This window comes from Takifugu rubripes, chromosome 15 (assembly GCF_901000725.2).
Source record: "Takifugu rubripes chromosome 15, fTakRub1.2, whole genome shotgun sequence".
Classification (NCBI taxonomy): Eukaryota; Metazoa; Chordata; class Actinopteri; order Tetraodontiformes; family Tetraodontidae; genus Takifugu; species Takifugu rubripes.
Genome location: NC_042299.1, coordinates 9,375,036 through 9,398,057, shown reverse-complemented (window position 1 = coordinate 9,398,057; position 23,022 = coordinate 9,375,036). Strand labels below are relative to the sequence as shown.

At 44.9% G+C, this 23,022-nt stretch overlaps 1 protein-coding gene across 4 annotated transcripts; it reads right to left on the bottom strand.

Moving 5' to 3' along the window:
* Nucleotides 1–497: 497 nt before the first annotated feature.
* Nucleotides 498–22,844, bottom strand: sh3pxd2b (SH3 and PX domains 2B). Of its 4 annotated transcripts, XM_029847913.1 has the most exons (15): nucleotides 22,274–22,844; nucleotides 20,155–20,235; nucleotides 15,675–15,750; nucleotides 12,199–12,275; nucleotides 8,570–8,661; nucleotides 6,690–6,715; nucleotides 6,381–6,416; nucleotides 5,220–5,351; nucleotides 4,912–5,019; nucleotides 4,513–4,596; nucleotides 3,855–3,972; nucleotides 3,507–3,715; nucleotides 3,365–3,411; nucleotides 3,160–3,285; nucleotides 498–3,084 (listed from the first exon to the last, which is right to left on the bottom strand). In XM_029847913.1, exons 1-15 carry the CDS (start codon nucleotides 22,343–22,345, stop codon nucleotides 1,621–1,623), a joined length of 2,748 nt encoding a protein of 915 aa, XP_029703773.1. In that variant the 5' UTR covers nucleotides 22,346–22,844; the 3' UTR covers nucleotides 498–1,620. The 4 variants fall into 4 exon arrangements, with proteins under 4 accessions (XP_029703773.1, XP_029703774.1, XP_011609577.1 ...); XM_029847914.1 differs by lacking the exon at nucleotides 6,381–6,416 and having other exon boundaries at nucleotides 22,274–22,841; XM_011611275.2 differs by lacking the exon at nucleotides 4,513–4,596 and having other exon boundaries at nucleotides 22,274–22,837.
* Nucleotides 22,845–23,022: the final 178 nt, after the last annotated feature.

Sequence of the window (23,022 nt, the reverse complement as noted above, 5' to 3'; positions counted from 1 at the left end):
GCTGCCTTCTGCTAAGTTTTAGTAAATGAAGCCATTTAATCGTTCTTTAAATGACTTTAACAGGTTACGGGTTCTTTAACACTCATACAGCTTTAATTATGTGTGGTTATATTTACCAGTGATATTTTTGTGTTGTCTGTCCTCCTTTACCCAGCTGGTCATCACCAGGAGGTCCCCTCCTCACCATATAAGCCTTGTCCCGCTCAAGGTTTCTTCCTGTTAAACGTACTTTTGGAGCCACTGTTGCTTGTTGGGGGGGTGTATTAAATCCAATCAGGCTTAGGTAACAAAATGGAATAAAATTTGATATTTTGTCAATGTAAAAAATATATTTACAAGCATTGCTGCTTCAGTACATACCGGTAGTTTACTTTGAGTATCTAAAGAACTTTGCTTTTCTACCAAAGTTCTTTGGACGAGCTAACCTCCTCAGAAAACACAGGCATGATTTAATCACGGAAAAGAAAATGATTAAAACAAAGACAAAAGACCCAGAATTGAAATGATCCCCCCTTTATTGACTCAACAGCTGACTCACTGTAATGAAAAATACATAGAAAACAGTAAATAATGAGACCAAGACACCTAAAGGGACGCCGTCCGGCCCGTTCCTCCCTCTGCCTCTGGTTCTGATGGTTTAACACTTTAGTTCTACGTGGTTATTGCAGTTTCTGCTGGGGCACGGGTGAATAAGGTAGCGACTAAAAGCAGATCTGCATCACTGTCACAGCTTAAAGCCTTGTCTAAAGGCGCACGTTTACGCCACGGCCATTCTTAAATCGCTTGTCTAATTAGTGACACTTTCTGCCAAATAGGATGGGCCATCAACTAAAAAGTGACAACAGCGAAGACATGCTTCCCATTTCTATACAATAAAAATAATCTGCTCTACTGACCATGCTTGAGACCAGTCAAGCATTCATGTAAAACTTTATTTTTTTTTATACACTGGTCATATGTTGCTGTTATTTGAGCACAAATATTTCAGTTTAGAACACACTGTACACTTAAAATACTGTAAACCATTGCACAGATCCATGCGGACTGGCTTTTTTTGTTTCTTTTAAATGTTACTTTCCTTGATCTTTGTAACACTGGCAATAAAAGCCAACTAAAATAAATGTAACATCGCATTCCTGCCCCTACGTCAGAAAAAAATGCTCCTGAAATGACTTTAAAAAAATAGTGCACAACTGTTAAATTACTATCAGCCCACAATGAAAGCGTGGCAATAGTGTTAACCAGTACCAGTACTTCTACTCTGTTAGTACTAATAGCCTAGCATCTGTGCCTAATGCTCATTTTGGTTTAATTCCAACAACTCTGCCTACAGTTGCATCCTGAATATGAAGCACTTTGCATATATAAAGTGGAGGCACTGTGTTATAGAAGGCTTGGGTGGGCCGTTAGTCATGTGACCGAGCATTTCCAGAGTTTGAGTAAAACGTCATGACCTATTGCTGGTTCAGGTAGACAGTTTTTTGAAGCGTATTAGATGAGGGTGGTACCTCTTTAAAGAAAAAAAACAATGCAATAAAAAGACACTAATACTACGAAAGGGTGATATACTGTTTCAACTGTTGGTTAAATGTATTTGTATGACCCCCCCCCCCGACATCACTAAGGCTTTTTGCTGAGGTAATTCGATGGGATCCAGCCCTCGACTTCCTCTCGTACATTTTTACAGAACCACCAGCCGCTGCCGTTCTTCTCCAGAACCTCGAACAGCGTCCCCACCTTGAAGCCGGAGGTGTTGTCGTCCCCCTCAAAGTCTGCCACGGCCAAATACAGCTCATCTCTGCTGGCTTCCTTCAGTAATGGGGGCAGCTTGTCACTGGGGGGGCAGGGCTTCTCGCTCTTCGCCAGGGGCTTTGGGACAACTGAGACTTTGCCCACCTTGGGCTCCTCTTTCTCCTTGTTCGTTGGAAGGAACCCTTTGGGCTTCGGGGGAGGTGGCCGGTTGAGTTGAGGTGGAGCCATCTTGGGGGCATCCAGGGCTTCTTTTAAAGGTTTGAAGTCAGTTGGGCTGGATGGATTCCTTGGCGGAGGAGGTCTCTTTGGAACCATGATCGGGGGCCTCTGAGGAGGTTCCTTGGGTGATGGCACGGCTGGTTTTGTGGGAGGGGACGGACTCTCCTGGTTCAAACCGTTTATGTGTTTGAAGGGCAGTTTTGGGTCATCTGAAGGCTTCCCGTTATTCAGGATCGGGGTACCGCTACAGGCCGGACTGTTGACCGCTGGGGAGCCGTCAGAGTTGACGTCTGCAGGCTTAGGGGGCCTCAGCTTGCTTCTCAGGTTGGTGATGTCCAGCTTGTTCTCTGCAGGAGGATCCGGTTTAGCTGCTGGAACAGGTTTAGGTCTGATCACAGGCTTCGGCTTCATGAACACAGCCGGGCCGGCCACTTCTGGTTTCTCCTCTGGGGGATCCACTTTGGGTTTGGGCGGTTGTTTAGGCACAGGTTTCAGGTTGCACTTTTTCACCTCTTTGGCAGAGACCTTGTGGCCACACTCTAGACCCATCTCGTTGCGAAGGTGAAGCGGCTTGCTCTTGTCTTCCTTCTTGGCCTCTGGTGGTTTGTCTGGTTTGAGTGGGGCCGCCTTTGGTGCCACCAGTGGCACGATGACCCCGGGCGCAGGAGGTTTGGGGGGTAATGGTTTGGAATGGTCCGGTCTGTGTTTCTCAGCTATCTCCAACTCGAAACTTTTGTTAATGGACTCCCGTCGAGGCGGAAGAGCAGGTTTCTCCTCAGCAGGCGGAGCAGTTGGAGCCGGAGGTAACGGCCCAGAACCCACCCTCCCGGAAACAGCTTTCCAATCTCTAAGTTTAGGCCGAGGACAGGACTCGGAGGTCGTGTTCGGCTCATCTGGTAACGGTTTGGACCAGGTGTCGTCCGTGCCTGAAGCGTTTGCGGAACCGCCATCGTCCAGTTTGAGCTTTTCCATCTCGTTGGGAAGAGGAGCGAGGAAATTAGGGCGGATGGCGTTACTGGTCTTCTTGTACTTGTCAATAAAAGTGACGGGGGCCCAGCCCTCTTTGTCATCTATCTGGATGTACCACCATCCACTTGAATTCTTCTCAATCACCTGATAAAACAGTCATTTACATCAGCACACAAAGATTCATCCAGCCAAAACAAACAGCCTTGCCTTCTGACATACCTCAACCTTGACTCCTGCTTGGAAGCTGATCCCATCAGGAATGGTTGTCTGGAAATCCGCTATGGTGTAAAACTCCTCCTCAACCTGTGGCGGAACCGGTGGCTTGGGTAGGTTTGTACCACGTGGCTACAGAGAAGAGGAAAGGTTACAGGTCAACTCAGTGAACCGTGGAGGTCACTCTTTGAATAATTTAAAAAATAATTACAATAGTTAGATCTCTACGTGGAGGTGGTCTGTGTCTTGACCCCACTCCTGGAAGAAAACCACATTAAGAATGTTATAGTAGTTGGAGGTGGGTATAAATGTTTCATTAGCTGTTGAAAGCAAGCAAGGAGGAAGTGAAATACTTTTGTTCTCAGAAAGAAATGACAGTCTGTTCTCCTTGTGGCTGTTGTCTCGGTTCTCTTTGACCGCGTTGTTCTGCATGTTGTGTCTGGAAGCTCCATCTAGGTCATTGGTGCTGGCGTGCGCTGCAGCACCAGCTGAGAGTTTTGGGCTCTGGATGTCAGCCTTCTTCAGGTAGGAGGCTGGGGCCCAGCCCTCTCTACCGTGGGACCTGAGCAGAGGAGCGGTGGCGTGGCTTCAGATACCCCCGTGCTAATAATAGACCTTAGATCTTCTGCAGTTCAACGAGCCTTTCAAAATCTTTGTTTTATTTCTGTAATGAATGAATGTACTGTAATGAATATTTGTACCTGATCTTCCACCAGCCCTCCAGGTTCTTCTGGATCACTTCGACGATCATGCCTCTCTCCAGGTCAATCTCGTCTTCGTCCCTGGCCGAGTACGGGTAAATCACAGAGTAGTTCTCTTCTGCAAGTAAGAAAAAAACCCAAACTTGGCTGTGATGAAAACACAAAATCTGCCCCTGAGCCGGCACAGCGACAAACAGCCGATAAGCTGGGGAGACAAACTGTAACGTAACAGTTTGGAATGTTCAGCTCAAGTTCTAAAGTTCTGGTTTATACACTCATCTGGAATCCTCAAAGAACACGGGGCAGGGCTTGGGGAGCGTGTTGTGGAGTGAAGAAATGCAAGATACACACAAGTGCAACAGGTTAAACACGCAGTCCTAAACAAACTAAACCAAGACACACATTATTTTTACTCTACTAAAACAGACAATACTATGATCGTACAGATCAGATAACAGAGATGACACTTGTACAGCTAATTCACGGAACAGTTAACATTTACACACAAATTCCCATGCAGCAACCATTGCATGCACACACACACACACACACACGCACATGCACTCAGTGGTGGATCCGCTCTGTGTGTTCGGACAGACATGCAGGCATGCGTATACGCATTCAGAAATAGGGGGAAGAAGAGAGGCGTGCGCTCCACCTTGCCCAAAGCCTGTGCTGAACAGATCCCCTAAAGTTCTGCGGCGGCCCACGTGCCTCGGCAATGACCAGAATCTGCGAGGCACTTGACATCCCAGAACAGTTAAAGCGGCAAAATAGGAAGTAGAGATGACATAAGCCATTTGGATGATGTGTTTTCATCCTGAATTAAAGCATTCTTAAAATGTTTTTAAAAAAAATTACCAAAATAAAAATAACGGCTTATTAGTTTGTGGTTAATTAGAGTCCAAAGAGTTAATGATCACCCTTAACATGATGGTAATACTACCTCTGCCATTATGCTTATGACACTACTTAGATTGTTAACAGATTTCTCAATGTGTCACTACTGCAACAATACAGTCACAGAGCAAATTCTACTGGAATATTGGGAGTTTACCTTCTCCGCCTGGAAAGGTGAATTCATCCGGGTCATCCTGTGTCTGCGCTTCGAGGCAGGTCGCAGGAACCCAGCCCTGGGCATCTTCTGAGCTAACAAACCACCAGCCTAAAAGAAGCAAAACACATAAGGGAGCGCAAATCATCTCGCTGCTGTCAAATCTGCTGCATTTAATAGAAAAAAAGTGCTCTGAAAAGCGCAGAAAATTTACAATTTCATGGATTTGGGATGGATTAAAATAGAAACGGGACTTATCACGGTTAAAGCATGGTGCAATGTGCGTCCTGTAAAGGCCTCATTCAACATACCCGACTCGTTTTTCTCAATGACCTCCACCACTTGGCCCACATGCAGACTGATCTCAGAGCTCTCCTGCTTCTCATAGTCTGTGACTGCCACATACTGGTCCAGGAAAAGAGCATCAGCTGCAGAAGAGTCTCCTGTCAAAGGGAATTAAACCCAAAAAGAGGTTCATTTTTGCCCATTTCTCCTCTTCCGCTCATTAGCCAGTGAAAGGATAAAATCTCAATGAAATAAGCCTCCACTTATCGTTCCAATTGTGGTTTTCAGTAAAACGGCCTATAAAAATGTTAAAATGTTATGTGAAATTAGATTTGAAATTTACTTAAAATTGACAGAATTCTTCCTCAGGTTCTACATCCGAGGTCACAACAGTTTAGTTGTAAATTGATTTCTTTATAGAGGAGACTTATCCCCAGTATGGAAACTTTATCCTGACATGATTTGGATGAGGTGAATGATGATTAAAGAGATGATGAGAATGTAAGTGACAGGAACGTAGGCGGATACTAAGAGTTTAAAGTGACGGGCAGGGATTTAAAACATGTGCAGAGTGATATCAGTTAAGTAGCTGTTCTTTTTTTTAAAAAAAATCTTCACACAGAAGCAAACCAGCACCATGAAAACCCTCCACCGGGGAGCATCAAACAAAAACTCGAGAGCCCACTGGTACATTGATAATGCCGACCACATGATTTATTTGCACAGATTGTTTAAAAACAAGTAATATTTAGCGCATAGCTCGTTGTAATTTACTAGTTAGTGCAGAAATTTGGTGATGTCATGCAGATACACAAAGGTTGTTTGTTCAACTGGACTCGGGAATGCAGATCTCAGGAAACAGACAATAAGTAATTTGATTATAAGTATTAAAATCTCTCCTTGAAGCAATGAACTGCATTTTAAAAAGTATTCCAGTGTGAGTTTGGATCACAGAAGTCCAATTACTGCAGATATTTGGATTTGGAGCATTAACTAATGCAACAAGCAAACCTGCATTCTGCATAATTCTGCTCTGTCCCAACACATCCCTGCTTTTACAGAACCAATGCAAGCCCAAAGCCGCCAGCCCACCTTCCACTTGCCACGACTAGGTGGGGGAGAATAGGGAGAAAATACCACTAGCAACCCACCGGTTAACACACACAGCACAACCAAGTGTTTACTACCTCGCTTTAGGAAAGTAGTCGCTCGATCCACAATCCCTGATGGACAGGAAAATTAAAATGGCATGGATTTAATTGAAGAAAATGAAGTGAATGGGGGGCAAGATAGTTGTAACAAGAGATGTTACTGCTACATGTGCAATAAAATTTAATTCGAGGCGAGACACGAATTTACGTGTCATCGTCCAGGACGCAAACACATGAAGTGAAGGGTTTTGGCCACTGGGTGGGGCTAATGCTACATTTTACACTACAGTTTATTTGTTAAATAATAAAATCATTTAAATCAATATGAAAAAAATGACTTCTTACCTGTTTTCTTCTTCGTTATGGGTTCCCTGTTGCAAAAGAGGAAAAAATGTCACCACAGTGGATTGATAAATCATAATTGTGGCAATTCGGTGTAATGATTCACTGTTACACAGGAAATATGCTACATACCCAAAACTTTTAAATATTATATATGTTTGGTATTACAAGAACTGTTTGCCTCTTCCAGCCAGGATCAATGTGAGCAGCTCGACACTAAAATCTGCTTTGTCAAATTTGGCGAAGCATCTGCCGTGGCTGCTTCTATCATTAGCCAGATGAATAGACCATCACTCCACAGCAGTAGTCTGGAGATAATTCAATGTCCAGACACCCTGAAATGTCAAAGCTAATGCTCAGCATTCCCCCCCACCTCCCCTCGCTTGCTCATTCCTCTCAGTCATCATCTTACTATGTCAGCTGCCTTTTTCCAGCTCCCCATCTTTACTCGAGCTCGATTATTGATTAGCAACCTCCGTCTGTTGACAAATGTGTTAATTGCCGAGTCTCTGTAAATCTTTACTCAGGGGATACCTATGTGTGCACAATGAAAAGAGATCCATAGCCAGGCCAAAAAAAACACTAATAATTTAGGGGATGATTATGTGCATACTGGTTCTTTTCTCTTGGGGAGTCATTATCTTCATAAAGCCAATTAAATAGGACATTAAGTAGCTGTCTCAAATGTGTAAAACCAATTGTGCAATATTTCAAAGCATGTTTATGTGTATTCCCCTTGACAGTGTGACTCCATTTCCTTTGCTTCCTCTTTTCGGCGAACCCCTCCCCTTTGCTGGTTTTTCACTGCCTGTCCTCCGCTTCCTTCTCTTGTCTTACCTCCTTTACTCTGTTGTCACTCTAAATGCCCCTCAGTGCAGAAGATTTACAGGCTGTGATAAATCCCGTTCCGCAGCGGCTGCTCTGTCTGTGCACCAGCTCCGCTGTCAGCCAAACACCAGGCTGCACTGGCAGAATAATAATAATAATAATAATACTAATAGCCCTGAACACCAACCAAGGTCTCTCTTCTAGTCATCTATACCAGTGAGAGTTTCACCTCTTTGTTTCCCGCGTTTTTAGATCAGGTGTGAGGTGCAATTGGACACTTTATTACAATGCATAATGGCAGTCAGAACATTTTTGGTGTAATTACAACAGGCTAGAGAAGCTTAGTAAAACTTATTAAAATGTCAGGCTGTAAACCAGAGAATCACTGAAGTAGGCAACGTCAACACTTTTTTAAAAATGATGCATCATTGAAGGTGTGTTTGATTTTTGGGACTTAACCCAATTTCCTGCCAACTGAAACACCTCCTTAAACTCCCAATTCCACACTTAGGTAGTTGATGACAGGGAATAAGTGCTAAATCAGCCAGCAGTTGCTGCGTAAGCAACGCCATCTCATGGACTATAAAAGCAGCCGACCATATCCTCCAAGGTGTTGATAACCTTAAATCGCAACACGTCTGTGTCCAGCGACCCTTGTGAACCTGCGTCTGTCGGCACTTGCCTGTGTGTGGCGTCCCCGGCTCACTAATGTCTCGGCTTGAGCGCACTTTGGCAGCCGTTATGCGAGAATGTGTCGAATGAGCTCTGCAGAGCAGGTTCTCACGCTTTCAGATCAACTCCGGTTGCAGACGTGAACTGCAGCCGAATCAAAAAGGACTCCATCGCATGAGTTTTGCTCCGTCTAAAGTGACAGGAGGCCGTGCAGGGACAGCATATCTATTAAAAGGCACGATCAATGTTCATTCCTGCGAGGCAGCTTCAGCTGGTGGCAGGATATGACGCAGCATGACATCATTCACAGGAAGAATGAAGTTTGTCTGCCTTTGTATCTGAGTGTGGGGAGTTTTTAGTCTCTTTGTTCGTTCTGTACTTACTCCTTGGGTGGGTTAAGGTCTTCAGGTCTGGTCTCAAAGAACACTCTGACCTCCTCACACTGGGAGATGTAGACCGGCAGCTGAATGAGGGCCTGTGGGCAGACAAAAGAGAGCAGGAATCTTAGGTAAATGCACTCCCGCCCACATGCAGCCTGCTCTCTACACAGGAGAAGTCAGCCAGAGGTTAAATATAGTGTTCCATGAGTGTCTGGGCTGCAAGAAGAAGCAATTACTACATACTATACTTAAGAGGACCGAAGGCATCCGAAAGGCACAGAACTACTTTTATGCACAGTCATCGGCTTGCTTCCTAGTGTGCTCTTTACAAACATAAAAATCCATTTTACTTTGTATTTGCACGGCTTTGCCCTTCACCTGCTGCTGGTGCTTACCTCCTCTGTCAGGGTCACTTAAAAAAAAATAAAAATCCAGGGGTGGATTTGTGAAACATGGCAGAAACCTTGAAATGGCTGCTTATTTGGGTCGAGACGTGAACCCATAGCCATGCTGAGAATGCCAAAAGTGTGACTTTTCATCAGAAGGGGGTTTAACAGAAGCACGTGATAACGCAGAGCCGTTTGCTGTCCTCTCTGGTTCTGAGCACAGTTCATTGATCCGCCTTGCCGGCTTTTCTTTCTGAGCGCGCTCGTCTGTGGAGAATCAGCGGCGGCGGCAAAACGAATCCTGACACGAAGACAAATAGGCGCGTTCCTCTTCGGCTCTACCGCTGCGATCGCCCTCTATCACAAACACGCCTCTCCTCTGGGCCTTCTTTTATTCCGAAATACTCTTTGTCCGCTTTTACCCTTTCAAACACTAAAAACACAAATCCCGAAGAGCCTGATGATCCCGAGCCATCGACCCAGCAGTGATTCACACTTTAACAGCTAAGGGAGCTCGCTCAGGTTTCTTAGGCTGGCAGCAAAAGCTCAACGCCATCTATCAAGCCTCCTCCGCTGGCCTCTACCACTGATTTTAATACTGCTAAGTGTTCCACTTCAGTCATTTGAAGGAGCAGAGTCTCAGCCTACCTTTCCCAGTCTCTGAAATTCATCGTACGGGCCAACAATTATGGAATGGAAGCTCAAGGGACAACCAAGGTGCCCTTGTCCCGTGTGATACACTTGCTCTGTCATATTTATGCCAACAGCTGACACCGATAAAGGAGGACTGGGATTTCTTTAAAAAAAAAAAAACAGTCAACATCAAGTCAGTGGCTCTCGCCCAATTCCTGCTTTCCCACTGCCACCGCTAAGGCCACGATGCGTTAGCAAACAAACCATGGTCTCTGTAGATTTATTCTCCTCGTCTACGTCTGTGGCCCCTCGACTCATTAGCATTCTCCCCAGGGAGGAGACCAGGGGGGAGGGAGGGAGCCATAAGGCAGCAGCATATTGCAGCAAATGGACTTTATGAGGGTTCGTTACAGCAGGCAGCATTAACTTAATTGTGTCAGCCTGTTGCTTTGTGGCCACATGCATTTAGATTAAAAAAAAACATGGACAATGGACATTACTGAGCTACAGGTGCGATTCTGTGACCTCCAGGAGCTTCTGGACTGACTCAGAGCCCGAGAACCCAAAACCACAAAATAGTTCCTTCGACACTGTGGAGATTCTATTCATCCTGAGTCAGCAGTCTCTGAATAGATGAATAGATGTTTCTTTTCTTCCTGTCTTTGTTGCTCGACTGTCTTTCCTGACGTGAAGAAATCCAGAACTTTACAACCTGGGAAATTCCAAGTTGGGCTAAAGTGTCAGCTGCAGACCACAAGGCCTGACTCAGCTCTTCCTGCAGAAAAAGCAGTTTCACCTTGTCGACATAAACGCTACCTGGGTGGATGAAAACAGCACTTTTGGGTTTACACTAACATGTTTTAACATTTCCCAAAATACAAAGTAGGCACTTCCAAACCCGGATTCATCGTTAAATGGCCTGAGCGGCAGAGTGCTTGGATGGAGCAGAGCGGACGGAGTTCGGGACTGTCGATGGTTTAATTTATGTGTTCCAAACTGTGCATAACAGAAACTGTTGGGTTCTTTTCTCAATACTCATTACCTTTCCCAAGAGTTGCCTTCTATCTGAACAGGCATGTCACCTGTTACCGATTAACCTGGAAAAACAAACAAACCGGGAAAGATTCCGCCCAACTTAGTTGCGGCATTCCGGTCATGTTCTTTGTTACGCCTACTTCAACTCATCTGATGTGATGTAGACATGAATTTAAAAACAAGCCAAAACTTTAAAGACAGATTTCCTCAAAAGGCACTGACATTGTACTGGTTGTATCACAACAACTGCATAATAATGTTCATTCTGAAAAAAAGCTGTTTTTAAGCCAATGAAAGCAGTTCTATGTACATTATCCAGCTCTGGATCTGGAAAAATGTGTTTTCAAACTAAATCGAGTAATGTGCATCATTACATTCTGTTTAAATGACACTTTGTGGGTGCCCCCCCCAACATGTTTGGGCCTGGTTTTGTTGTAATTCTTGCTCATTCATCAGACTTTTCTTTCCTAGGTAAAGCTGTAGATGTTCCAATGCTGAGAGAAGATATGCACACCCATTGACGTTCAAAGGAAAAAAAAAAAAAAACACAATACAGTCCTCCCTCAAAACTCCTATTTTTCACATTAAGTGCTTAAAGATGTTGCCTAACCCAGCTGTACATTCCTTTAACCCCAGACAACACCACCACCCCGCCTTCTGCCCTCAACATTGTTTCTTAAAACTCTCTTCTGTCTCAACTACTTATAAGACTCATCAGACACTAATGATGCCCAGATAAGTAATAAAGTAACAGCCAGAAGTACAAGAAGACACGACTAAGTTGCAAAAACATCCTCAAAATTTCCTTTAGCTGGGAGACAGATGGGGGTGGGTATGATGCGGAGGCCCTGAAGCCAAGCCTGTAAAACCGAAGAAAAACAGGGGCCACAGGCGGCTGTGGATGTGCTGACTGGAGCAAGCTCAGCAAGTATCCATGCTTTTTGCACTCGGGACAACTTTGACATTTGCCACAAAACTACGTCCACCAAGATGGTATTTATCTGCCAGTGGGTGTAACTCACTGCTGATAAAGCCCAGGAAACATTGCTTCAGCTATTGACTCAAATTAAACTGCAATGACCACCCCCCTCCTCTTGTGGTTAAGATTCTTTCAGCCAAGAATCCATCTATTCTATTGTGGCTTGTTTCTATATACAAGGGTCACGCATGAGCCATTTTCTATAAATGAAGGGCATTTATGACCTGCCTTAGGCAGGGACATACTGAGTGACCACATTTTCCTTCCCCTTGAAAAAAAAATATCCATTGTTGGCCTACTTTGCTTTAGAGGAAACCTCAGCTGGGTTGTTACCTGTTACCACAGAAGCTCCACAGACTTGGAGGTTGCGCAATCTCTCAGGAAAAACAGTGGCGGTTTAGACGACAACAACATCTCCCAGACGTCAGGCTGGGTCACGCGGCTCGGTTTGATCCCGAAAAACAGTGACTCATGTCGCTCTTATTGCAAAGATAGATGCAGCAGGGACTTGCCCCCCCCCCCCCTGCCTTTCACAGATTACAACAAGGCAAAGGCGGATATAAAGAGATTTCACAGCTGGAGTTACTCCGCTGGCTCACCCTGCAGTACTCGTTGATTGGTCCCAGTCTCTTCATGGCCACATCTCTGATATGGCTCCTCCTGAACAGGATCTTTCCTGGAAGTACAGACACAGATGTTAGCAAAGGAAGATGCATCGTCTTTCACATCGTCGGCTCCATTTGTCATGTGATCAAGACTGTCAAAACATTGAGAGGAAAAAAGTCAAAATGTTAATTATGAGAATATCTATTGAAACTCTAGTGCAATTTAAAAAAGGTCCACTTCCCATGTTTGAACTTTTTTTTCCCTCTTCAGTTTATTAGCTCTTCTTGGAATTATTGAACTTTTTTTTCCATCACTTTTGCGTCCCAGTATGGGAAGTGCGCAGACATGAAATAAAGGCAGAAGGTTGGTTCAACCAATCAGCGTAACTGCCCCTCAAAATGCCGGGCGGATATGGGCAATGTTACTGCCCCCAGTAAATTTGGTGGGAACGCACCAAGTTTTTCCAAAATCCTGGGTAAGTGATGCAAATGGTGGGAAAAGAGGCTTTATTAAACATTACTGGGGACAAAATCTCCTTAGCCGAGCGACCTAAAAGACCTGTCAGCTGGTACCAGGAAGCGGATCAGACCCACCCAGCCTCTCCCGATGTTGAGTTCTATGAACAATAAGTGAGATCTAATAGAAGTGAGGGATTTAAGCACCTACAAAAACAAAAAAAAGCAGTTTTGCAAATTTGGCATCATCCGCAACATCATCAATAACACTGACAGCACAATGAGCTGAATAACTGGCCCTTTCAAGTCATCCATAAATTATTTTGGTCCGCTCATTAGGCCTGCATGACAACTTAAACGCCACCGCTCTTATCTCCAGGCATGAATAACCACAGATGCAGATAAGCTCGGTCGCCATAACAATAACAAGACATGGCTAGAAATGGGCCTATTAAAACATTTACATTTTTTTTTTTAATTGGGAGGGGGCTGAATCCAGTGTTTAGTTTCTCCTCCTACTGAAGTTTCTGTAATAGCTCCACAAAATTGGCTGCAACCTAAACCGATACCTGCCAGGAAGTTTGGGGCTAAAAACAACATCCTGGACACATAAAAAAGGGGTATTTCAGGGAAGCTGCCGCTTTACCTCCATCGAGGAGCCATGGTATTTATTTAGAGAGTACCTAAAACGCTTGTTGAAACATGAATCTGACTGACAGGATGTTGCGGCTGAGCTTTGAAACCACCCGGACACATAAAGCCTTCAAGGTTGTAACAAAAATGACACAAATATATGTGCGCATGTGTGAATATGCATGACACATTATCGTAATGAAACAATGACGAGCTAACGATGAGAGCGCTGGCTGCATCTGAAGCTGGACACGTGCTCGGGGCAGCTTGAGAAAGTTAAAGAGGACTTAAATTCACCGTCTGAATGCTTCTCTTCCTCTGTCGGCCCCCCTCTTTTTCACCTCCCCTCATGACTCCTGAAACAGAAAGCTTTCTTGATGGTTTTCCAAACCTCTCAGGGGTCAGGAGAGAAGGCCTGACTCAACACTGCCCACTCTGTATGCATGGCAAAGCATGGCTGCAGAGAGAAAAGAGCTCCTTCAGAGAAGGAGCGGGAGGAGCAGGAGGAGCAGGAGGAGGGAGGGAAATGGTGAAACCAGGGGGCAACTTTCTGCTAAACAGAGTCAGGATGGACCAAACAACTTTATTTTAAAAGAACAGGGACATTAAATGGAGAGGAGACAGAAAAGGGAAGACAAAGATGGGTGTTGTGTCCAAACTCTGCTCATTTCTGCCCTTTGGTTTCTGATGGCATTTAAAGTATTTAAGCATTTGTTAGTGACAATTCTGAGAAATTTCTACAGTCTCCAACAAAACACATGCTGGAGCTCATACTCAAAGACCAACCTGACTTTGACTCACATGCACTATTTCCAGACACGATCCTAAAACCTGGTTTTCCTCCATTAACACGACAGCTCTGGACTCAAACTCCAAGTCTGAGGTTCCGCATCAGGTTATTGGTAACTGTTTCAAACCCTCGTGCTCAGATCTGCACCACAATTGTGCCAAACAAGCACAGATGGGCTTTTCCAAATACCGAAACTTGACTCGCTACAAGAAACAAAACCAAACCTGACTGGAGCACTGCAGAGATAATGGGAGGAACAGACGAGAAACCCTGGAGCCAAATGGCACAGAGGAAAAAGTGAGGACATGTCAGCAACAGCCTCTCTCTACTGTAAAATACTGAAATCGGGTCAGGTCAAAATGTCCACCCCCCCACTACTTAAGAGTGATAAAACCTCTACAGATTTATGGTTTAGATACTTAAGACTTCTGCTTGGGTTTCAAGGGCACTATGGTAAAAGAAGGACAGAAGAAATACGGCTTCAGCTAGCGAAAACTGAAAGACAAGAACACTTCTGGCTCTGGCCCGAAGGCAGGAGCCCAACGTGACCTGGATGAGACGCATCGCTACAAGGTCCCGCTGTTTTTGGGTGTTTTCTGTTTTTCATCTGATGACCTCCTAAACCAAGAGCAGGACGCGTTTTTGAAATATCACATCGACCGCAAGCAAACGCGGCTCCATGCAGAAGAAGCGATCTGCTGATACGGAGATAGAAAACAAGTAAAAACAGCTTAGAGTCAAACAAACCACATTCCCGCATTTCAGAATTTTGCACAACACTAACAATTTTATGACTTTTTTTCTTAGCATCCACCTCAGACAGGTGCATATTACTGTTTTCATACTCACTTATAATAAGCCCCATATAACAGCACCATCTAGGAATAATAATGCAGCAGCCCATAAATACACACAATTGCAGAATTACAACGTTTGTTTTAATGAAAATGTTCCAGAAACTATGAAACAACAAGCAAGAAAAGATTCCACTCTGTAAAAGAATGTCCAAATCTTGCCAGAAATGACCTCACTGGCTATCAAACATGCTAGAAGGACACAACTAAGGTCACTGATGGAAGGTGATGTCGAAAGCAAGGAGAACTTTTTCGTGTTCACTCAGTCAGGAAGTAGTTTAATGTAAACGAGAAGGTGTAGGTTTCTCCTGTGCCAGGGCGCTTTTGACTGGAAACAGCAACGGATAGAGAATGTGCTTTCTGTCTCTAATCGGATTAGGGTCATTGGCTTCTTCCTGCGCCACTTTGCACTGCGATACTTCCTGTGTCAAGGTCGCAGGACGCAGCTGAAACTATCAGGGGTGACAGAAGACAGAACCCTTAACATAGCTGTTCTCCCGTCTCTGTGGGCATACACGTGTGTGTGTGAGTGAGTGAGTTCCAGACCTCCAAGGAGCCCACTCCCTCTCAACATCTCCACCATTTCATTTATTCCATTTCTATTTCCCAGCTTTTCCTTGTTTATTTGCAAATATTGGCAGATATTGTTAGAAGGGAGATTTCCTTCCTTATTTGCCTTTTGTGCACGTGCGTTTAATATCTGCAGAGGGGGGGCAAGACATGTGTTTAACTCTTACCTGGGAGGAACGGAATGATTCTCCGCTTCGGATCCTTCTGGCCTCCTTCCACCGGGAATTTATCCAGCAATTCCATCTGAAACGCCACAGTTTTCCTATTAGCATGTACAGCTTTCACATGCGCACATACAAATCCATAAAAACACAGGACAAGCAAGGGCGGAGGGGATTTTTTTGTCTCTTTCGAATCAGCAGTTCCTTCGAGGAATTCGGCCAATAAATCCTGCCAGAGACGATGGACGACCAGAACATATGGCATGTTTTTTTTCCCTCCTTCCTATGCTGCTCGCTGTGCAGAGCACCCCTGACAGAGTGGAACATTTCTGCCCCTTCAATTTTAGAGACAGAGCGAGCTGTGGCACCGCGCGTCCGTCTTTGAAACCAGCTTTTCGTTTCCCCGCTTCTGATCTTTTGGCCGAGCATATTCTTCCTGAAACTTCATCATTCTGAACCCTCGCGTTTCTTTGCTTCCCGGTTATTTATGCACGTGTGACAGCCGGCCCCGCCGATCATGAAGCGCACCTCGCGCCTTCCCACGTGTCTTTCTGGAAATAAGTGTTTAAAAAGGTTTTTAAAATATTAAAAACTTCTGCTTTTGATCAAAAGCGATGCAACGTGAAATCGGTCAAATCTTTAACTGCTGCTCAAAAATACATTTTTGGTCTTATACTGATGAAATATTCCATCTTTCCATGGAGTATTTGAAGGTTAAGGCACATTTTCATTGTTCCTTCTGGTTATCTGAGCGCTGCGTCACCTTCTAAATATGCAACAGTGGCTAAAAGGTTTACTGTAGGTTTACAATCTAAAATACTAAAATCCAAACCATACTTGGAATGTGAGCGGTGCCATCTGATTCATGAGCCCACACGAGGCTTCAAGCCGAGAGGAATAAACATTCCCAATGGAAGTATTTCAATTTAAGAGTTAAAAATTCACCTAAAATCGAACATTGCCTCGAAACCATCTGAAGAGGATCTATGATGTGGAATTAAGGAACACAGCATACAAGACATGGTCCAAAACAACTCCGGGTCTTTTGTGGTGCAGGAATCCAAACATATTACTGCTTTACAGAGCTTTTGCTCACATCTGTGTTTCAATTTGGGCATTATGAAGCGTGAAGCTAGGTGCCACGTTTAAACAAATCTGTAATCTGGCCTAGGAAAACAAACTACGGGTATCAAACAGGTACGAAAAAAATGATACGCGGCGGTAATGGTTTCTTCTTCGAGGCCAAAATGGGTGAACGGACACAGTGCCAGACAGTGCAAAACAACAGCGTCAGCCTGGAGCAGAGAATTACGGTGTCAACAAGAGGAATAATAACAAAAAAAAGGAAGACGCAGCACAGAGAGAGATGTTTAAAAGACTGGAGTCGCTGTCCCCGCCCACACGGTAATGGTTGCCATGTGTTCGACGGTGAGCGAGCACGCGCCCCGCCTGTAATCAGAGCCACTCAGAAAAACAGGCATCTGGAGAGAGTAAAGATCTGAAAGTGCTGCTTACATCACACACACGACATCACACATTCAAAGTACAGCGGCCTTGGACAGACTGCTCAACTGCACAGGACCTCACCAGGCTATTGAGCTCATTTCAGTCTGAGGGCAGCGAACGCGACATGTGGGGTCGGCATAAAGGCGGACGGGCTTAGAGGAGCCACACCTGTTGATAGAGTAACCAGGCAGAACCGGAAAAGGCGTTTTATGTCTCCATTACCGAGCTATTTTTATTTACCAAATTCTTTCCAATTAAGACATAAACAGCCATATAAGAAAGTCACACGCATTTGTCTCATCAATTTCCACTTTAATCACATAATTAGCCTTTGGAAAAGGTCAGTTGTGTCTGTGTTCAGCCACGGTTTAAAAGGTCACCGACCACGGCGGCACTCTTCACAACCCGGCGCTCGCATCCTACGCCTCTACGTTTGAGGTCATGAGGAACTTGCAAATATTATCTACAGACTGAAACTGAGAACTTTATCAGCTAATTTGGAGCAAATTGTCAAAGGGATGCTGACGAAACAACAGAGCAGTTTGCAGCACGCAAGCTGCAGGATATTAAAACCTGTAAATCCATCTGGAAACTGTGTATTTATGCAGCCATCTCGTAATAGCTGGATTGTACAACGTGCAGGCTGCTATTAAAACCCCACAAATCGAGTCTTTTGCATACTACATCACACACATTCTGCCACTTCGGCCCATTAAACAGTCTTTGGCAGCAGCCGCTCAGTGAAAAGCTGTAACATTCATGCTGAAAACCTTGTTTTTCTTTCCGCCCCTTTCATTAAGTCATCACAGATAACATACAAGGACGACTTTAACTGGACACTTAACTGGATATTTTACCATTTCAATGGCACACTTTGCCAGTTTAACTGGATATTTTGCCAGTATATTTAGCATATTTGCCCTGTTAACTCAATACAGGGTCAATATAAATGCAGATATCGCCATCTTAACGTCTATTCTGTGGACTCAACCCCTCCATCAATGGCAATAGAGGCCAACGTTTCAGTTTTTAGGTCAATTAAATGAACCCCAGATTTAATGTAATCAGAGAGGTGGTTGGATTATCCACAGGCCCCAGCTGGAAGACATCTGTCAGTGGAAATTTCTCAAAGGAAACCCCGCTCAGCTGAAAGATATTTGGCAACTCCTGCAAACATCAATAAATGGTTGATTAAAAGGCTTATTTATTTAAAATAAAGCAACTCCAATGGCTAATAAACTGGGTAAGCCTGAAACTGTCTCAGGAAATGTCAACATGACAACTGACATTCAGTCTTTTCATTATTCGCCACAGATATTAGCTGCAGTAATGTTGTAAGCGAGTCTAAAGACATCCGATGAACAACAAATCAATGTAAACTCGATCCTACACTGGATGCCTGCAAACATGTGGTGATTTGCACATGTTAGCGTGTAGCCAAGTGGCTATACAGCCTTTTTGTCACCATTTATGCAGGATGGAAACAGCCCCCTTACATGGAAATGAAATCACAAAAGTCACGGCGATGACCCAGTTCCTAGAAAGGAAAGATCTGTGCACTCTCTCTGAAGCTACAGACCAGTTGAATTTTATTCAGCGCTATCCCACTAAAAATCAGAGATCGCTACCATGCAAGCTAGGCTGAAGATAACCTCTTTGGGAGGTATATAAACCAGAACTGAAGAAATGAATCATTATTTTTCAGCAGAGCAATTCGATCATGCTCTTCAAGCATCTTTCTTTAAGCTAAGAAGTAATTAAGCCTGGCTTAGATTGGATCAGTGACAGAGTTAATAATAATAGTGCGTTTACACGCACATCTAAAGTGAACTACACGTGATTTATTTACACAACCGGACATTTTTGTCTACAAAGCAGTTTTTCAGTAGTCTTTGGTGGAGTCAAGCCGCCACCCGCCCCGCTAGCTGTCGATTTTAGAGTTCTACATTATTTTTCTTGGGCCGCACTGCTTGACCTTTTCTGTTACAACACAACAATCTATAAAGAAGTTAGCCAGCGAGGTAGCGGCCCCAGCTAATTCGACAGCAGCGAAGGACGAGTTAACACGTCAGTATTTGCTGCACCGCGCACCTGGGATGCCTTTGCTTTCAGGTCAGTGAAACATAAAGGGAAAGTTAGCGCATGCGCAGATCGCATAGGCTAGCTCACCGTCCACGGGCTCTTATAAATCGACTCGCCACGGAGATATTTTGGGATGTTAATCCGACTTGGAGTTCTCTGGGCTGATTTTAATCAAGCCGGGCATTTTATTTAATTGAACTGACTCGGGAATTTGGGTTTTTTGCATGCCTGTAAATGTTGACATTGACTACCCAGATATGCTATGTGATGATCTGCATTTTGCCCAATCAACGATTAATTCCGACACAGAAACTTGGTCCCGTCTGTCGATCAGACCGGACTCTGCATCCGATACAGAACAGAGAGATTGGCAGGACGCTCCTCCTCCCATAGCAACAAGGCCACATTACAACTCAGAGGAATCTCTACAGAGCGCTCTGATGTAGATTTCATTGCTCTTGCTTGGGCCTTCCTAATCAATCAAAAGGAATTTAATCCAATTTGGGTCGGCATTAAGCTTTGCCTAAATCGACCACGGGCTCATTAAAAGCATTTTCCAGCCCAGGTTTTCTGGAGTCTGTGCTATCCGAGCCCAGACACGGCTCGATCTGTTGCCTTTGAAAGAGGAAGAGAAACAGGGATGCTCATGGGATTCTGCCCTTGCGCAACACACTTTTCCGACGTGACGCTCGGAAATGATTCAGACATTTTTGTGGTAGTGACTTGCGGTCGCTGGTGTTGATGCTACTGGGCCATTTTCAGGCTCATCCTACACGATTTAAATACTAGTGTCACATAGGTGGACAGGTGAACCACGACGTAGGAAGCATTCCCTCTCCGAGTGTATTTAACCATCTCCTGAGAAAGGTTAAAGACGGGGGGACCCCAGCAAACTCACCTGCAGGTCGAAGAACTTGCTGTAGCGTCTGTAGATGACCTCTGTGCTGCCATCGCTCCAGAACACTTTGATGATGTAGACCTGGTGAACACAAGAAGCAGGATGATTCCACAGCCGTTCAAATCTCCACACATGTATTGTGGTCTTCATGGCTGCGCGCTGACCTGCTGACCTCTGACCCCGCTGACCCACTCAACCCTTTTACTGACAGCTTGTTTTAACGTATTTGCGTGATCTATGCCTGTTGTATCTTCTACCTGTCTTCCCCCCTACTCCTCCCTCTCTGCCCAGCCCTGAGCCTGGTCCTGGGCAAGGTTTCTTCCTTTTATAGGGGTTTTTTTCCTCGCCACTGCTTTCTTCGGATTCTGTAAAGCGCCTAGATATCATTTGGATTGTAACAGATGCTGTATTAATAAAGGTTGATTGATTGATTGATTGACTGACGGATAGAGACAAAAACAAAAGAGAGCAGGGTTGTCTGACAACATGAGTCACCATGTCAGAATGAGATACGATCAAGACCATCGGCCGCTGCTACAGGACGCAGATAAGCAGTTTAGGCGGCATGCATCTCGTCTCGCCTTTCATGGCTTATTACTGGTCTCATTTTGGTTCAATGAAAGCTGCAACTTTGCCGTTGCTTATTGCTAATTCAACTCCTCCATGAGACAAAACCTCCAAAAGCCTTTCGCCTCTTCAGCGCAGTCTAGGAGCAACAGACGCAATTCAAGCACAAGAAGGGGGAGATGGCGCGGCTGGAAACTCCCTGGTGACTCGCCGTGTCTGGCTGGCTGACCGTTGCTGGCCTGACTCCCAGACCTTCCCTGGACTCTAAGCCTCTTTAAGGGTACTAGGGTTGATATATGGATGGAGCAACTGTTATAGGCCGTCGGGGAGGCTGCATTCACTCAAAACAGAGTGTTTCTCCCCAGTAAACTCAACGTTCGGCTAGTGCTAACGCTAAACTGCTCAACCACAAGTTCTTGCTTCAAAGCAAGTGCCAGGGATGGAAACATGACGTGTGTTTTTAAGGATATTACTCACTATCTACAAGGGGCATCGAAGCTGCTACGCTAAAGGGGGTTGAAGGCTTGTAAGAGCGTAGATATCTTCGGTCAAAAAGGAGAATAGAAGGGACCTTTTTTATGTGTCCCAACAGGGTAACAGAAGAAAGAAGGCGTCTCTGGCTGCACAAGGCTCAAAACACCACGGAGCCAAAGGACAGACGGACGAGACACGGGGACCTTGAGAACTCTGTGTCCTTCACCGCCAACACCCGCAGCTGAACTAGATCGCCCGGTCCATAATATCACACACAGATGGATGCAAATGGCCATACAAGCGTGCACCCGCAGGCCCACAACATGTCCACGGCATTAACACCAGCGTTGCTTTGGCTCTCGGGGGTTGGCCCTCCGCAGCTTATGATGTCATACGTCTTTTTAAAAAAAAAAAACATTTGCAGTCAAATTCCCTCACATGTATCCTTCTATTTCAGAGCAGAATGAAGAAATCTGTCATGGTTTATGAATAACAAAGAAAAATGACATGTCTTTGTCCCAGCCAGGCTCTCCACCTCGGCTGCCTTCTCAGGTCCCCTGTGGGCCACAAAACTGTTTCCATTCAAACTTTGACTTCAATTATGGTTCCTTAGTGGCTCTGCAGGGTCTTTAGAACCTCCCTGAACTCATGTTGGACTACAGCAGATGATGGATTCACACAAAGAAAATTAGCTTGAATTTAAGTGATAACACTGGGGGGAAGAAAAACAACAACTCTTGCTTCCATGTTTTTCTTATTAAGTAGATTAAAGACCCTGAGGTGCTCCTTCTTAACTGTAAAACACTCTTGATTATCTCTCTAAGCCAAAAAGAAGAATCAATGAAGCCTAATAACTCGGATCAATGCTCTTTCTTCACTTTCTACATTATTTGCTCTTCCGTTTTCATGGAATTAAGACCATGAGTAGCTATTTGCTGTTCTTTTCCACCGACTTTGAGGGATGGAATTTGATCCGCTCTTTGTTTTCACGTTGTCTGACAGGAAGAGGGAGAGAAGGGTAAAATTCACATGAGACCAGGCCGTTAATCGCCGCTGGTGGAGTTTAAATGAAGCTTACGTAATGTTTGTTCGGAATTCTCCGCTTCTGGACGTCTTGCACTGTGACTTCTTGTACCGTGCGCCGTGGCATGGTCCTCTTCTTGCACACCCCCGATTCAAAAGGAAAGAAAAACAACCCAAACAGACAGAATTCCCTTTTGGCTTTTACGAGCGATCAAACCCGGCTGAGAAAGTTTGCACGGCGTCGTGACTTGTCATTCGCCGATGCGTAAAATCCCCTCGAAGGCAACAAACGCGAGGCTTCCCGATTTCACTCCGGCAGATTTCCTGTTCAACATTCGCCCGCTCGGATCCCGGCAGGAGTTTAATAATCAGCCCGTTCTTCCGTCCGACCAAACTCCCAGCCTATCCCGGCTCGCCCACTCCCGGGGCTCCGGCATGGACCAGCCCTCCAGCGTCGGCGCACACCGCAGGCTCGACCTTCATTCAGCTCCCTTCACTTAAAGCTGAAGAACGCTACTTCTCATCATTTCACAGCTTCGGACCGTCATCGTTGCAACTCGCCTTGTTGTGATTTGGAAAAACCATAAACCGACATAAATCTGTTGAGCCACTTTTAGATGGCAATCGTGCCAAACGCAGCAATGGTCGAACATCTGACTTCAGATTCGAAATTTGCGTGTCCGAGTGACCTTTATGTAGACAACCTAATCTTGTATTTTATGTTGTTATAATCGTTATAATGCTTAAATGACCTCACAGTCACAGATCGACTGTTCGTACTCTTTGTTGAACGGCGCCATCTAC